This window comes from Drosophila innubila, assembly GCF_004354385.1.
Source record: "Drosophila innubila isolate TH190305 chromosome 2L unlocalized genomic scaffold, UK_Dinn_1.0 4_B_2L, whole genome shotgun sequence".
In the NCBI taxonomy this organism is placed as follows: domain Eukaryota; kingdom Metazoa; phylum Arthropoda; class Insecta; order Diptera; family Drosophilidae; genus Drosophila; species Drosophila innubila.
In genome coordinates, this window is record NW_022995372.1 from 1,204,984 (window position 1) to 1,221,506 (window position 16,523).

General features: G+C 36.5%; 2 protein-coding genes across 2 annotated transcripts; both read left to right on the forward strand.

The window, feature by feature from the left end:
* Positions 1 to 3,870: 3,870 nt before the first annotated feature.
* Positions 3,871 to 5,167, forward strand: LOC117780571 (ficolin-1-like). Its single transcript, XM_034617148.1, has 2 exons — positions 3,871 to 4,894; positions 4,952 to 5,167. Exons 1-2 carry the CDS (start codon positions 3,897 to 3,899, stop codon positions 5,073 to 5,075), a joined length of 1,122 nt encoding a protein of 373 aa, XP_034473039.1. The 5' UTR covers positions 3,871 to 3,896; the 3' UTR covers positions 5,076 to 5,167.
* An 8,993-nt stretch (positions 5,168 to 14,160) lies between these two features.
* LOC117779579 (zinc finger and BTB domain-containing protein 17) lies at positions 14,161 to 16,300 on the forward strand. The gene is made up of 2 exons (XM_034615808.1): positions 14,161 to 14,248; positions 14,697 to 16,300. Exons 1-2 carry the CDS (start codon positions 14,161 to 14,163, stop codon positions 16,298 to 16,300), a joined length of 1,692 nt encoding a protein of 563 aa, XP_034471699.1.
* The last annotated feature ends 223 nt before the right edge of the window (positions 16,301 to 16,523 follow it).

Sequence of the window (16,523 nt, forward strand, 5' to 3'; positions counted from 1 at the left end):
ATTTTTGATGAGTAAAACTGTCAAGTTCAATCAGCCTGTCCGTTCGTATAAACGCTCCTATCTAAGTGATATCTATAATATCTACAGACACCACACATTTACATACAGATATGTATAAGCATAAGCATTATGGATATATGCAGCTCAAGCTTTTTAAAGAATTTTGGCACGCTGCCCACCGACCCAGAAAATAGTCTTGAGTTTTGGCACACTTGAAAAGAAATTTCAGTCTCGTTGTATACTGAAAATAAATTACGCTCTGATGATGAACCCAGTAGATATCCAGGAAAATATTTGTCTCTTGTAGAAAAAAATAATATATTAAATGGCTTGCGTCTAAATTCCGTTTATCTTAGTTCTTACAAATAAAATCATTCATTACATTACACTAACAAAAAAATTAAATATATAGAATTAATATTATAGAACTCTGTCCATAAGTGTTAAAATGTCTTTTCCGTTTCTCTTCTCACACTGTTTGTTTGTACATAAGTGTCTGTAAGTACATAATTTTCCAAATGCAGGTTATCTGATAGTCGTGCATTTTAGACTAGTTTATTCGCACTTTATGTTTTTTATGTCTATATAAAAAATTCATAAATATACGTATAATTTATATTTTTTATACGTTTACTTCTGAATTCTTGGAAAGCTTTCATAAATTGCATAGTTCAAAGATGTTATGAATATAGAATGTATATGTATTTGGCTATATAAACATATGACAATTTGGACTCAGTCAGTATTCTCGGGAATTTTGGAAACATCGGTCACACATCGGTCACACAATGCCAATTTTTGTTTTTTTATATTAATTTATATTTTTATTTAAAATTTTTAGATTAAATTGAATTTTGTTCGTCACAAAATTGGATATCAGAAATTTTGGGTCTAGAAATTGCTTTCGTCACTAGACTTTTACCTCGTTTAGAGGTTTTTTTTGTTATTAAATTTCACAGCTGTATCTCAAAATCACCTAGAGATATTCATAGAGGGTCTGAAATATGTTTGATATTTATATTAAAATTAATTTCGAGTTTTATTTTTGCTATTTTTAATAATAAATAAGAGGTACTCTTATCTAGCGATCGAAAATAAGCTCGAATTAAAATAAAGTTTAGTTAAAGTATTTCTATAATGATGATTAAATATTAAGGCAATTCATCTTACTATAACATATTTCCTTCACATTTTCAGTTTTCAGTAACTAGTCAATTTCTCTTCTGGGAACTTTTTCCAATTTCCCATACTTGCAGTCGAATGGACATCAAAGCAATAACTAAGCCATAGGTGTTCTTCATTCAAGACATGCAGCTATTTCTCAGTAATACGAAACCATATCAATAAGTATCAAGAAATTATTGAAATCTTACTTCATAGCAAATTTTCTTAGATGATTGAACTTGAATCAAAAGAAATCATTTTAAGTGAAATCAAATTGGAAATCAAAATTGAAATGCGCATTCCCACAACTATTAAGATTTGGCAAATTGAAAAGAGCATCATGAGGCCAATATTCAAAAAAGGAAATAAAGAAATAAATTCCGATGCACATAAATCTCAGGTACAGTTCTCATTCCCAAATTTGAGCAATTAATCAGCAACATTGCAATGTTGTTGTCGGGATACGAACTGGGAAATGGAACACAGGAAACGGGCCAAGCAAAAACTTGAGTTCACTTTTGTTCCCACCGATAAAAAGCCACCCCAAAGTTAGACGATCAACTGCGCAGCTGCAGAATAAGTAAAAATAAAAATAAAAACAAAAACAAATATCTAACAAAGGCTGAATCAGAACCAGAAGCAGCTTCTCGAATGAAAGAAAGCAACTGGCTGTTGTCCACTTGGTTGTGTTTTTGGGGTGGGGTTGAATGTTTCCCACTGCAGATGCGCCCTTGAAAATAAAATTCCACCCCGACTCCGGATTTCACCAGTAAAAATCACCAGTTCGCAGTTCACCAGTTACCAGGTTGTTGCCGGTGCTTTTGTCTGATTTACAGCAACTGGGGAGGGTTGAAAACTTTATCAGCAGCAGAGAACAGGAGGAAAGAGGAGTTGAGTGAAGGGGACAGGCCAGGTGATGGTGATGATTATGGCTTTGATTTCCACCACCCAATTTCAATGGCTTTAAGCTGTGCGCAGGTATGCAACATTGAACCAGCTGGCAAATGGGAATCAACAACAACAATTTGTTCACTTTTGAGTTGTTTGAGCTTAGTTTACCCCATCTTCTTCTACATACACGTATATAAAACTCCTTGTAATGACTCACTGAATGATTCACTGGTCATTACATAGGCCAAACCGTAAGACCTAGGGGTCAAATTCGGGGTCAAAGTTCACACATTGTATAATTGCTTAGTATAAAAACTTTGTTAGTTTTAGACTCAGCTATATCTTTAAATCCATATGGTTAAAACGGGATGACAACGTTATATAGCTTCCATAGAATAAATCGGTCGAAAATTTAATACAGAGCTCTGAAAGGGTATCAAATTTTCGGCAAAGGGTATCCTACAGTCAAGTGCACTCGACTAGCCCGTTGGTTTTTTTTATTGAGTGGCAGCTCCAGCTATAAGCAAGGTGTGAATATTGAATCAATGAATATATTTATATTTATATCCATCACATTGCTTATCAAAATGTTACACCCCAAAAATATAAAATGAACTCAAACATTGAATAATTATCGAAAGGGGGATAACTATTTCAACTATCATGTGAGTCATACAGATAGTTTTGAACTGAGACAAAATAGAGATGACAACGATAGGAAACATTTCCTACAAAAAATAATAAAATAATTGAAAATAGGATTAAAAGTGACCATGGAGAACATCTTATGTGTAAGTGTCGAGAATGAAGTTTAATTTAATTACTTTAAAATTGGTTTTACAATTTTAATAAACCTTGTTAGGAAATATTTAAATTTCAAGCTAATTGGCATTAAGCTATAATTTAAATATTTAATAATGATGCCAATTATTTGAGTAACTAAAGTTTAATTTTAATTAATTATTTCGCCAACCCAACACATTTTTGATGAGTAAAACTGTCAAGTTCAATCAGCCTGTCCGTTCGTATAAACGCTCCTATCTAAGTGATATCTATAATATCTACAGACACCACACATTTACATACAGATATGTATAAGCATAAGCATTATGGATATATGCAGCTCAAGCTTTTTAAAGAATTTTGGCACGCTGCCCACCGACCCAGAAAATAGTCTTGAGTTTTGGCACACTTGAAAAGAAATTTCAGTCTCGTTGTATACTGAAAATAAATTACGCTCTGATGATGAACCCAGTAGATATCCAGGAAAATATTTGTCTCTTGTAGAAAAAAATAATATATTAAATGGCTTGCGTCTAAATTCCGTTTATCTTAGTTCTTACAAATAAAATCATTCATTACATTACACTAACAAAAAAATTAAATATATAGAATTAATATTATAGAACTCTGTCCATAAGTGTTAAAATGTCTTTTCCGTTTCTCTTCTCACACTGTTTGTTTGTACATAAGTGTCTGTAAGTACATAATTTTCCAAATGCAGGTTATCTGATAGTCGTGCATTTTAGACTAGTTTATTCGCACTTTATGTTTTTTATGTCTATATAAAAAATTCATAAATATACGTATAATTTATATTTTTTATACGTTTACTTCTGAATTCTTGGAAAGCTTTCATAAATTGCATAGTTCAAAGATGTTATGAATATAGAATGTATATGTATTTGGCTATATAAACATATGACAATTTGGACTCAGTCAGTATTCTCGGGAATTTTGGAAACATCGGTCACACAATGTTGTGGAAAACAATATGTATATTCATTATAATGAGTACATTTTCTTCGTATTCTCAAGCCACTCGAATCTCCGATCTTAATATGACGAACTTACTTCTGTCAATAAATGATCAATTATCCGTGCTGAGAGTGGAACATGGAAAGCTAATGGATCGAGTTATTAACGAATCAGATATAAAAGCAATTAGAGTGGAGATAGAAGGTCAGAAAATAGATAAACTTGATAAGGAGTCAAGTATTGAACTTCTCAGAGTGGAGGTAGAACGGTTAGGAAAGCTAATTGGTGGACTTGCTAAGAAATCGGATATGCAATCGATTAGAGAGGAGCTTGACAGACTGAAGAAAGATGGAGTTGAGAAGGAGTCTGATCTTAGAGCGAAAATCTCTCAGAAAGAATCGGAAATTCAGTCGCTTAAAACTGACATTCAATCTCTTAGAGTGTTGCTAGAAGGACAAAAGAAAACTCAACTTGATATGGAATCGCGTTATCAATCCATTAGAATGGAGCAGGTAAAGTTGACAGAAGGACTTGTTAAAAAAACGGATAAACAAGACTCCAGATTTAAGCTACACAATTGTACTGAGGTCAAGACAAGTGGGATCTACAACATACTTCTCTCAAATATAAACAGTCAACCATTTAAAGTTGCCTGCGATGCGGAAACTCGGGGAGGGGGATGGACTATCATCTTGAGAAGAATGGACGGGACTGTGGAGTTTAATCGCAACTGGACTGAATACCAAAAGGGATTTGGGGAAGTGAGTGGAGAATTCTTTTTGGGGCTAGACAAAATCCATGAGTTGACGGCGGAGAGAAAACAAGAGTTGCTTGTGATTCTCGAGGACTTCGAAGGAGTTGAGGAATTTGAGACATACGATGAATTTGGAATTGGCGACGAGAATCAAGAATATGTATTACACACTCTGGGAAAAGCCAATGGAACTGCTGGTGATAGCTTTTCAAGACATAAAGACTCGAAATTTTCAACATTTGATCGGGATAATGATCCGATGACATCGCAACACTGTGCGGAAGAATACACTGGCGGCTGGTGGTACTGTAACGGTTGTTACTCTAAGTATGAATAAGTGTTATTTGATTGCTTAAGATTTGTTTTAAGCTTCTCTTTTTATAGCAAGTTGACTGGCCAATATACAGAAGACACTGAAAACAAAGGCATCCATTGGAAAGAATTTCGGGGTTTGGAGTACTCCCTTAAAAAAGCAGTTTTGATGATACGACCAAAAAGTAAAAACTAAGTCTTCATATTGGATAAAATGTCACGATCTTTATTCGAACATGAATATTAGTATTTTTTTTAAATAAAAGCAATTGTAATTATTTTAATATATATTCATTTCTCCCAATGGTTAATTCATAATCGGTATGTAAGAGCGTATGGAACAGGCGATCAAAGCTATCAAAATGATAATTTATTTATATATATATATATATATATATATATATATATATATATATATATATATATATATATATTTAGTGCTATATATATATATATATATATATATATATATTCATATATTCTTTATTTCTGGAAAAAGTGTATAAATGCGACATTAGACTTACTTTCTCGCCAACCTGATGTATCCAAATAAATTCTACTACAATTCCTTAGCACTTTTTAGGGACTCCATCTCGGGACTCTATACATGGATATCGCTCAGTGTATCCAGAGTTATGGGCAGTCATAAAAACGCCTCAACTTTCACCCGGAGTAAAGCGAAATGTGACAAAATATGGCTCACCCGATAATTGCTCCCGCCAGATCAGCGGATATATTTATGTTATTGCAGTTCGCCGCTTCCAACTAAAGAAATTGCATTATCAGAGCCATAAACAAATTAGAGGGGAGACCTGAACAACAAATAAAGACCATGCAGCTGCACTCAAAAAAAAAAAAAAAAAAAATCTGGGCTCAAGTGTCGGTCCCATTAGGTGACACCGAGTGGAGCATACAATATTTTAGAAACAATGCTGCTCCCAACTAAGCTCGATAAGATTAATAACTCTCTGGCGCACGTTCAATTAATCTTTCGCTAGATGAGCAGAGAGGAGAGCGGAGGGCGGAGAGAGGAGAGCGCAGAATTGACAGGGTCCAAAATGTTCTTCGTATCTTGTGTCTCGTATCTCGCACTGACAACTTAACGGCACGTCTTCTCTCATGTACCTGCCGCATCGTCAGTGTCAATTGTGACAGACGAAAGATTCCCTATACCCAATCCCAATCCCAATCCCACTGCCATTCCCATTTCCATTTCCCTCTTTAGCTGCACTGACACAACAAAAACAAACAAACGGACACGTTCAACACTGACAGTAGCTATCACAAAGGAGAGACAGAGAGAATGAAGAGAGAGAGACAGAGCGATCATGCCCATGAACGTGACAAAAGTAAAGAACATGAAACTTTTCAGCTCACATCTCTCACTAAATTAGTTGTTTTAGTTGTTCGCTACAGTCTAAATTTAGTCAACCCAACAATCCATTGGCCATAAATCAATTATATGGTTTCTCGATGCCTGACTGTAGACATTTATCTAGCAGCTACTGTAACTTGGGGCTGCTTCAGGTGCATGTCTATAGAATTATTTATACCCTGTATTCAGGCATGTGAATAGGTAAGGTATGCACGCCTATGTCTGCATCAATAGATAAGTGATTATTGAAAAAATCTTGATGTTCTAAATAAATTTTTATACCATAAATCTTTATTCATGAATTTTTTTTTACAAATTACAAATTTATTTAATTGATAATACCCATTTTTCACTTTAAAAATATATAACATTCATGATAATTCAGAATTAAATTGAGACTTTTTGTTTTTCAAAAAAAAAGTTTTTTTTCTAACTTGACAATATCATAATTAAATTTTTTTGGCCGATTATTTTGAACAGAATAGAACCATAGTCAATATCTTGCAAACCTTATCAGAGTTTTTATAAAAACTTAAAAAATAAATATATTTCATACAAAATATTAATAATTATAAAAGAGTTTTTACTGCCTATTAATAAATATAAATAATACTAGCGCCTTTTAATTAAAATTAATAATTAAATATATTTTATTTAAAATTGTTTCTGAAATATAAATTTAAAATGCATTTTATCGGCTGCTGACAATAAATAAAATAAAATAAAAAAATAAAAATAAATAAAATAAAGTAATGGATAACTCAAATTCGTTACCTCTCCCAAACATAATTATTATTCAACATATTTTTGGAAAATAAGGTATTTCTGGTATTTGCATAGTTCAAAAATATCTATAAAAAAACAACGCTGACAACAAAAATTAACATACAACACAAATAAAAATATGAAAAATGAAATAATTTGTAATAATTAGCGAGACATTTGCAGCTATTTTTACGGCAAAAAATTGTTAGATTTAAAATCGGGGTATTTGGACTCTTGAAGGGGAGAGTGTTGCTTAATTTGTTTAATTACAAATCCCTTGGGCATGGGAAATACAAATGGTTTTCACTGACTTTATTAATGCCAACAGGCGCAAGCTGTCACTGAAATTGATGCACCCCAAAAAAGGCGTAGGTTAAGTTCGGAGAACAACAACAAGAGCAAATGTTTTGTAATGAGGTTGAAATTGCAGCACCAACAACAACAAAAACAACAAAAAGAGTAACTGGTGGAAGTGGAAAGAGAAGTTGCTCTACCAGCTCAGCTTACCACAGGAAAAACAACAACAACAACAATGGGTAGGTGTATCTGAGTCAGAGTTGAATTTTATTTGAATTAGCAATGCGCAATCAAAAACATTCAAACACGCATAAATTGAATCCCGTGGGATGATTTCTGTGCCGAGTTCCCAGCAGGCAGCAACTTGTCACGTGATTCAAATAACAAATAATGCATCAAGGATCATCCCTTAGCTCCTGTCCATTTCCCTCCCTTTTCCCCCTTCTGTAATACGAATCCAAATCCAAATCCGCACCCGCATTCGAAATTCCACATTCGACATTCGACTTGCTATCGTGGGTACCTTTTATTTATTGGTCAACGAATCATCCTGCTGACTCTGTGACCAGCAACCAACCACCCTTCGAAGCTTCGCCTCGTTCTCGTGCTCCTTCCTCCTTCTTCCTTCCTCCTCCACACTCCATTTTCCTCCCTCTTTCTCACGCACTTGGCAAGTGTAAATCTGCCTGGTCATGGGAACATTTGCACACAATTGAATTGTTCTATTAGGCACTCAATTGATGGCTTTTAATTGATTATTTCAAGTGCCTCAGCTATCACTTTCGGTTCGATTATGACCTAAATTTATTACAATACGAGTACTTATGTATGTTACTCAGAGGGTTGCGTGTTTTTTATTTTTCTTTACTAAAATTTCTTATATAAAATATATTGTTTTCTCATATTTAATGAAAATTATAAAGTAACTTATGTGAATTTGAGCATAAGTTTTTATTTTATTATTACAGAGCTTTTTTTAATCATATAATTTTCTTACATTCTTCTTTATATTTAAAATACAAAAATAACAAATATTTAACTGAAAAGTTTCCTACAATTGTTAATGATGAAATATTAAAAAAAAAATGTAACAAACATTAAAAAAAAATATTGGTATCATACATTGATATAAAAATTTGTTATAACTCATTGCGTTTCTTTCTCTATCTATCTATATCTGTTTTATTTTTAACCCCAACCGAACTTGAACTTCAACGCGCCCTTCAACTTGATGTAAGCAAACAGTCAAAATGATCATGAGGATGTTTGTCATTGATAAGAAAATTGAAGCACAAGCAAAGAGTTTGCTTAACATTTGGCCGAAATACTCATAAAGATACTCACAAATTCGCATATTAATATTTGCAAGTGAATCAGCAAAAGCAGCGAAAAAAAAATAAAGCTGAAAATATATATAATTTTTATGATATTTCAACACATAATACTATATGCATTAACATAAATGCTGATGCTAATCTCCTTTTCCCATGAAGTGAAGAGACTCGCCGCAGCATAAACAATTCATTATCATGATTCATTTATTAAAAGACCAACAAAGCAAAAAGAAGAAGAAAAAGAAATATTAAAATTAAATCAAATCAGCAGCTGATAATTATAATTCATATTAGTCAAGATGAGAGCTACCGATGTTGATGTTGTATATGTCGCTGACTGAGCGGGTGGTCTCTCTATTTCTATCTCTTTCTCTTTCCATCTATTACCAAGCATGTGAAGCTATTCTTCTGACAGTAAGCTTCCCAAGCAGATTAATATCTCAAGAGTCAAGAGTCTTCAGACTCTAGAAGCGCATTTTAATTAGTTGGCTGACCAACAAATTTAATTTATTGTCACTTTGGACCCCCCTAATGAAACACGTCTGAGTTTAAAAAAAAACCGTCTTGGCTTTGCTTCATTATTGACCAATTTGTGTGTGCGTGTGTGTGTGTGTGTGTGTTAGCCATATCGACTAAAGCGCACACGCTGTCAATAAAACAAATTAGTTTGAATTATAGACGTAGCTTCTAACTTGGCTAATTTATGCGGCGTCGGAAGAGAGTCTTCCCCCCTCCCCACCACCATACCTTTTTTGTGTTCTCTTGTGTGTTCTTTACGTTTTGTTCTTGTGCTTTTATTTGTTTATAATTACCGTTAGCTTTGATAACAATATCAGATTTCAATAGTCGGCGGCATTTATGTTCACTGACCTGGACATTCAGTCCATTGGTCTCCATCTCCAACTTCGTCTCCGTCTCTATCTCTGTCTCATTTTCTATCTGAATCTCTTCTCTCTTGTCTCCAGTGTCTCTCTCTCTCTCTTTCTCTGTCTTTCTTTGTCTGCAGATCAGGCGCCAATAGTTCTAAGATCTTGTTTTGATTGCCGTCCCGTCCAGAGTCGGCGCATTCTTTTGCTCAGTGTCTGCTCAGTGGCTTGAGAAATCTGTAACTCGTGACAACAACAACATCTATAACAACAACAACAACAACAACAACAACGGCAACGGCGTGTGGCATGCAACCAACCTCGCACTATGGGACAAAAATCTCATCTTTTAGCATAAAGACAATTTTTCTATTTTTCACGTTCTTAGAAAAATTTATATATAAATCCAAATATTCAAAATTGAATGAACAATTTTCCATTTTCATCGTGACTAGCACCAGAGAATCAAACCGAAACAAATATAGGTTACGGTTTCGGTTCCGGTACGTCCCGAAATAACTATTTCGGTAAAAGGTTCTATATCAGTTTTCTTCTTTCGGTTCCGATATCAGTAACGGTTCGTAAAAATACAACAAATCAATTTTGCAACATTTTAAAATGTTAAAATGTCGTTTTATAATAAATATGACATCAAAATAAATAGCTAGACCTAGAGCAAGAAAAATTCTTTCAACGAAAATTTTGTTTTTAAGAATTTAATAAAATATATATATGTATAGATTTTTGGTAATACAGATTTTTGGTATATATATATATATATATATATATATATATATTTCAAAAATCTGTATTACCAATTTATTTCATATATTTTGTTTAACTTTTATATATATATATATATATATATATATATATATATATACACATATCTTATTGTGCAGTCATCAAATGTACTTTCCATGTATGTATATTGCAACTTAAGCTAACAAATGAAATTACTTAACTTACTAAATTACTTTATATCCCAACTCAAGTTCAAGTTTCTAACATTATAGTTAGATAACATCGCTTATTCTCCCCATAGTGCTGTGTAATGCTCTGGGGGTATTGGGTTTTGCATTTCTGCATACTTTTCCTACACTTTTTCCTAACATCCAGTGCGACTTTCTTTTGTTGTCAGTTTTGCTGTGCAGCTGCAGAGCAATGGCAAATTAATGACATTTTGCACTTCATTATGCGACTTTGGCGGCTCTTTGACACTTTGAAGTGAGGCACTCAGCTGTATCACAGTCTCTCTCTCCCTCTCTCTCTCTCTCTCTCTCTCTTTGCTCTGGGCATGCCACATATTGTTGCAGTTTGCGGTTTAGCCGCCAGGTGATGTGCAGTTAGCCATTGAAAGCTGCGTTCTCTGGTGTCCGCTGTCAGCAGGCAATTGGAGCTTCACTTGGTCAAAGATGACACAGTAATGTTATCATACATACAAAAGCAGTATATTTAGAGAGTTAAAAAAAGAGTTTTCAAATTTAAGGAATATTTACAATGTATAATGTACTTAATTATAGGTGATTTATTTAGTCAAAGACGTCGAAAAGGAGATTAAGAAAACAGGTCAAAATTTCAATATTATAGAAAGATGATTAAAAGACTGAAAGATAAAATAAATAAATATTTTATTTATTGAATCGAATATTTTTCTAAACTTATGTGATTTAATAAACCTACCAACTTTATTTAAAAACACTGTGATCTATAGAGGCATGGAAATAATATGAAGCAAACTATATATTACAACTGTCTTTGATTTGTTATTGTGACTGAGCGATCAGCAGGACACACCGGTTCATTACAAAACATTTGGCGCCAATTTCTGAAGAATAATAGTAAGTAGTTGGAAATCAGTTGCATGGTACGTGTCAAGAGGCAGCTGCGAGGCAGTGAGGGGCACGGGACAACCCTGGGTTGTTGTGCGGAGATTTGTGCCAAGATCAAGAACAAGACGCTGCCCAAGGGTTGGCCCTCCAGAAAGTAACGTACAAATGCAGTTACCATCCAAAAACATCAACCACCAAGAACACCATCAACCACCAGGCGGCTGGTGATGCTGATGATTCCGAGTGCGCTTCAATTTGGGGTGGGATAACTGCAACACGGGGCATGTGGCACGTTGACTGTGTTGACTGTGTTGAATGTGTTGTTGCCGCCAGGTAGTTTTGCACATACCTTTTTGGCGCATTCCAAGGCATTCAACTTCAGGTAAAATGCGGCGGCGCAACCACCCCATAAAATCCGTCCACATCCAACTCGAAACTGGCAGCTGGCAGCCAAAATGTTCAATATCAATTTTAAACATTTCATGGTCGTTAGGGATTGCACCTAGATGAAGGAGCGAGGGACCAGCCATCACATACAATAGATGTTGATTTATACTGCAGATCTTCTAGTTGTTTGTTTCACTGATTATTATAATGCCCAACAGAATTGGCTAGAATTTCTATTTCATTGCCAGGCATGTCACGTGCTAGCTTCTTATAACACAGCTGTCTGACTTATGGAAGAATAAGCTTTAATAACTGATCTCTAATGAAGATCACTGAGGGCAGACTTGATCTATACCTAGAAGCAAATCTTGAAACTTGAAAGATTTTCTTCACAATTACTTTTTTCTTACTAATGTCTATAGGAATTTCCCTTCATGCTGATCGCTAATAAAGATCATTGAAAAACAAATTTTACTGTCACTGCACTGAAAGCAGAAATAATAAATTTACTGATAAACTAACAGAAATCTTAGATTTGATAGCTGATCGCTAATGAAGATAATTTAATGGAAGAATACAAAAATAGTTGAACTCAAAATATATCTAAAACGAAAGTGACAATCAAAGTATACATGGTAAATCTTTTAGCTAGTCGCCTATGAAGATCACTTTGTAGAAAGCTAAAGAAAGTCTACCTAGCATTTCACAGTAAAGCATTTTAGTCGTCCTACCTCTTTAATTATAAATAAATCAATTTAGATCATGAAGAAACGAAATTAAGTGTTAATTCGTAGCTTTAAACTGATCGTCGATAAGGATCCGCGAATAAAAAGTAAAGATTTTAGTTTTAATTCTACCTTGAAGAACTCCTTATATTATAATCCAATAGATATAGATCGCTGAGCTTTTTTTATTATTATCGGAAAAGTAGCTTTTACTTAAAACTTAAAATATTTTTTTTTAAATAAGTAGAAAAAGTTTAACCTTGAATTATTGATAGCTGGTATTCTCTTTATTTATACTCACGAAGTTCATTTAAAATCCTGGTTACTGATCACAGTCGATTACAATTTAATAAATTTTTTTTTATAGGAACGATCTTCTTATAAAGTACAGATTTTCTTTGTACCAAAAGTCTGTCTACCTCTCAACATATAGCTTTGATCTTAAGAAGCTAAGTGCAATTGAGTGTAAAATACTTAAGTTTAAGCTGATCGTTAATGAAGATCATTGGAAGCTAAGCTAAGCCACGCTTAACTGACTGAGAACCGTTGATATAAGCAGCTTAACGAAAGAAACTTGAAAGAGACTTGTAAATATCAGTTGCCAGTCTTTATTTTCCGCTCTTTAAATTGACCCCAAAGTTGCAGCGATACAAATGAAATTTGGAACATGAAGAGAGTTGAACGATCGACAGAGCGCCAATTGGCTACTCGCTCCCGCTCTCTCAGCAGCTTAAAGCTGCTCTTAGTCACAACTAAAGAGCAACTGACGCGAAGCTCACCTGCTCACAGAGAGACAGATACAGAGAGAGATAAAGAGAGAGGGAGAGCGGACTTCGTGTCGTGTACATAAGAAAAGCCGATCGTCGTCTACTGAAAGAGACAACAAGAGTGGGGTTAAAAATAAACTTGCGTTGCAAGTTGTATATAAGCTCGACAGCTGCCACACACACACACTCACACACACACACACCTATACGCATACGCACAGTGAATTGAGGGAAATTTGAGCGTGTAAAATTAAATCTCAGTGGCAGCTGGTGGCGATCGTTGGCTGCGCTGCTCTGCCAGAGCGAGAGAGAGAGAGAGAGAACGACACGCCGGTAAACGATTCGTGTGTGTGTGTGAGTGTGTGTGTTGTGTGTGGCACGTGCTCGCTTTTTGAACAGAGATTTGTTGGCGGTGCCTCTTGTGACTCTCGAGTCTCGAGTCTCGGATCTGCAGCTGGAGCAACGTTCAATGAACGTCACAGCTGTTGAGGCAGGCGACAATCAGAGTACAAGAGTACAAGAGAATGGAGGGAATGGAGGGGTGCGAGGAATGCGATGACGAAGATCATTGAATTGCTTTTGGCTCGTGGTGGTTGATTTCCGTACAGAATCCCCTAGCGCATGTAGGGAATGAATCGGAAGTAGGTAGCTGATCCTTTATACTTATTGCTGCCAGCTATAAGGGGGTTGCTCGGGCTACATTTTTGAGACTGGGGGTTGCTTCATCCTGTCCACATTCATATAAAATTAAACTGATCCTCGGCGGTTGCATCATTCGTAAACGAAACTGCAAGCGATCGAGACGCGTGCGAGCTGCAAATGATCAGCATCTGTGTAAAGCTATTTTCAGTGTAAAGATCGGTAAATAGTGCCAAAAACCAAGTGATCCTCCGTAGTGTGATCTACAGCAAAAGTTGCATACCAATTGTGATTATGGATAAACTCAAGTACAGCAAATGTCCGCTCAAAAAGCGACCGATACACGTCGAAGAGCCGCCACAGGAGGATCAGTTGTGTCATGGTAGGTTTGATGATCCTCAGTAACACAGGAGTACAGATCAGGCAAATTTTACTAATTTTTAATCAGTAAAGCAATGGATAGGAAGTTTCTGAAATAAAGTTGGTTTGCTTTCAAAATTAAATGTTTTTAAGATATTTGATTGAAGTTAAAATTTATGAAACTAAATTAAAATCATATTGTAATTAAAAGAGTCGTCAAATAAACATTAAATTTATTTATTTATTGATTAAAAAGAGACATTTTGCAGGATAATTGTTTAACGTACTAGAATTGTTTCAAATAGAAATTGGCATTGATGTTAATAGACATTTATTAAGTATAATATTTGTATTTGCTTTGAAATTAGAAGTTTTAGGAGTTAAAATTAGTCTTTTGTCAATAAATGAATTTATCATGGAAGAATTTACTATATAATAATATAAAAACATTTTTCTTCCGCCTCTTTTAGATGAAGGACCCGTTGATCTTAGCGTGGCTGCAGCTTCAGTGCCACTTGATCCACCACATTGGAGTATTAAGGAGGAGCCAGAAGCTCAGCCAGTGACCACTGAGCTGAGACAACGCTTCGATGCGGCGATGACACAAACCAAGGAGCAACTGGCTCGACGCATTTGGGAGGAGACACGGGAAATAGCACGCGCCTTTCCCGATGTCTTCACCCGGGAGGAGATTGCCAAGAGTTTGGCTCGCTTGGGTTACGGCGACTTTGAGCTGCCACCCGAGGATGAGGTCATGGAGCCGGAGCACGAAAGGGAGACTGAAATGGCGGCCAGTTATGCCAGTATTTCGACAGCCCTGGTGCCTGGCACAATGCTCAAGGTGGAGCCACACACTGAGGAGTCTTTCGGACTGCGCAACTACAACAATAATCTGCTGAAAAGCATTGCTGACTATGAGGATTGCATGAAGATGCCACATGAGGCAGCAGCAACAACAGAAGTCAGCTATCAGCTGCCTGCTGAGCCAGAGGATTTGAGTTTGAGAGCAGAGTTGGGACAAAGTCGTCGAGTGCTCAGCGAGAATGTCAATCTGCACAATGTGGCACGTGCCTTGTTAAGCATGCAACACATGACACCACAGCAGCAACAGTTGCCACAGCAACAACTGCCACAAGAGCAAGCCGAACAGCAGGAGCAGTTTGAGGATCAGGAGAATCAGGAGAATGTGAATCTAAATCTGAATCTGAAGATCAAGAGCAGCAACGATCTGTACTATCAGTGTCAGCAGTGCAACAAGTGTTATGCCACCTATGCGGGTCTCGTCAAGCATCAACAGAGCCACGCCTACGAGAGCACCGAGTACAAGATCATACGCAGTAATCCAGCCACTGGAGCGCCACCTATTGTCGATCAGACGGAGTTCTGCACGGATCAGGCGTCGGCTCTGATCCAAGCGGCGAATGTTGCCTCGGCTCAGTCGATGCAGAAACCGGTGGGCGTGCCCCGTTATCACTGCAAGGACTGTGGCAAGTCCTATTCGACCTACTCCGGCCTCAGCAAGCATCAGCAGTTCCACTGCCCCTCCGCGGAGGGTAACCAGGTGAAGAAGGTCTTCAGCTGCAAGAACTGTGACAAGACCTACGTCTCGTTGGGGGCACTCAAGATGCACATACGCACACACACCCTGCCCTGCAAGTGCCCCATCTGCGGCAAGGCCTTCTCCCGTCCCTGGTTGCTGCAGGGACACATACGCACCCACACCGGAGAGAAGCCCTTCAGTTGCCAGCACTGCAATCGCGCCTTTGCCGATCGCTCCAATCTTCGGGCTCACATGCAGACGCATTCGGATGTGAAGAAGTACTCGTGTCCCAGTTGCACCAAGTCCTTCTCCCGCATGTCCCTGCTGGCCAAGCACCTGCAGTCCGGCTGTCAATCGGAGCAGGGCTGTCAATCGGCCGGCTTCAATCAGCAGCAGTTGCAGCACCATCTTCAGGGCTACGAGGAGGCGCCACATCAGCTCTACTATGCGGGCAGCGTCGGCAGCAGCGGGGCAGAGGAAGAGGAAGCACACGACTTTCAAATGCCCGCCCAGGTCAGACAGGGTATCTATTAAAGTCTATCAGCCTATCAAAAATAAATTATCTATTAGTCAGTTTATCACATCAGGAATTCAGTGCCAAAAATTAGTCAAGGCAATTTTATTGCTCGTTAGGATCATCATTAATTTATGAACTTATATATTTATTATAACTATTACATTCTGTATATTCATCTAAACAATTTGTAGGGCCAAGTCAAGGATTAGGTTTAGTTAAGTCGCCATTTGTTGTTATTTC

Coding starts and splice junctions, on each gene's coding strand:
- LOC117780571 (XM_034617148.1), top strand. CDS start 3,897: ATGACGAACTTACTTCTGTCAATAAATGATCAATTATCCGTGCTGAGA. Junction 4,895..4,951: donor TGTAACGGTTGTTACTCTAA/GTATGAATAAGT, acceptor CTCTTTTTATAG/CAAGTTGACTGGCCAATATA.
- LOC117779579 (XM_034615808.1), top strand. CDS start 14,161: ATGGATAAACTCAAGTACAGCAAATGTCCGCTCAAAAAGCGACCGATA. Junction 14,249..14,696: donor GGAGGATCAGTTGTGTCATG/GTAGGTTTGATG, acceptor CGCCTCTTTTAG/ATGAAGGACCCGTTGATCTT.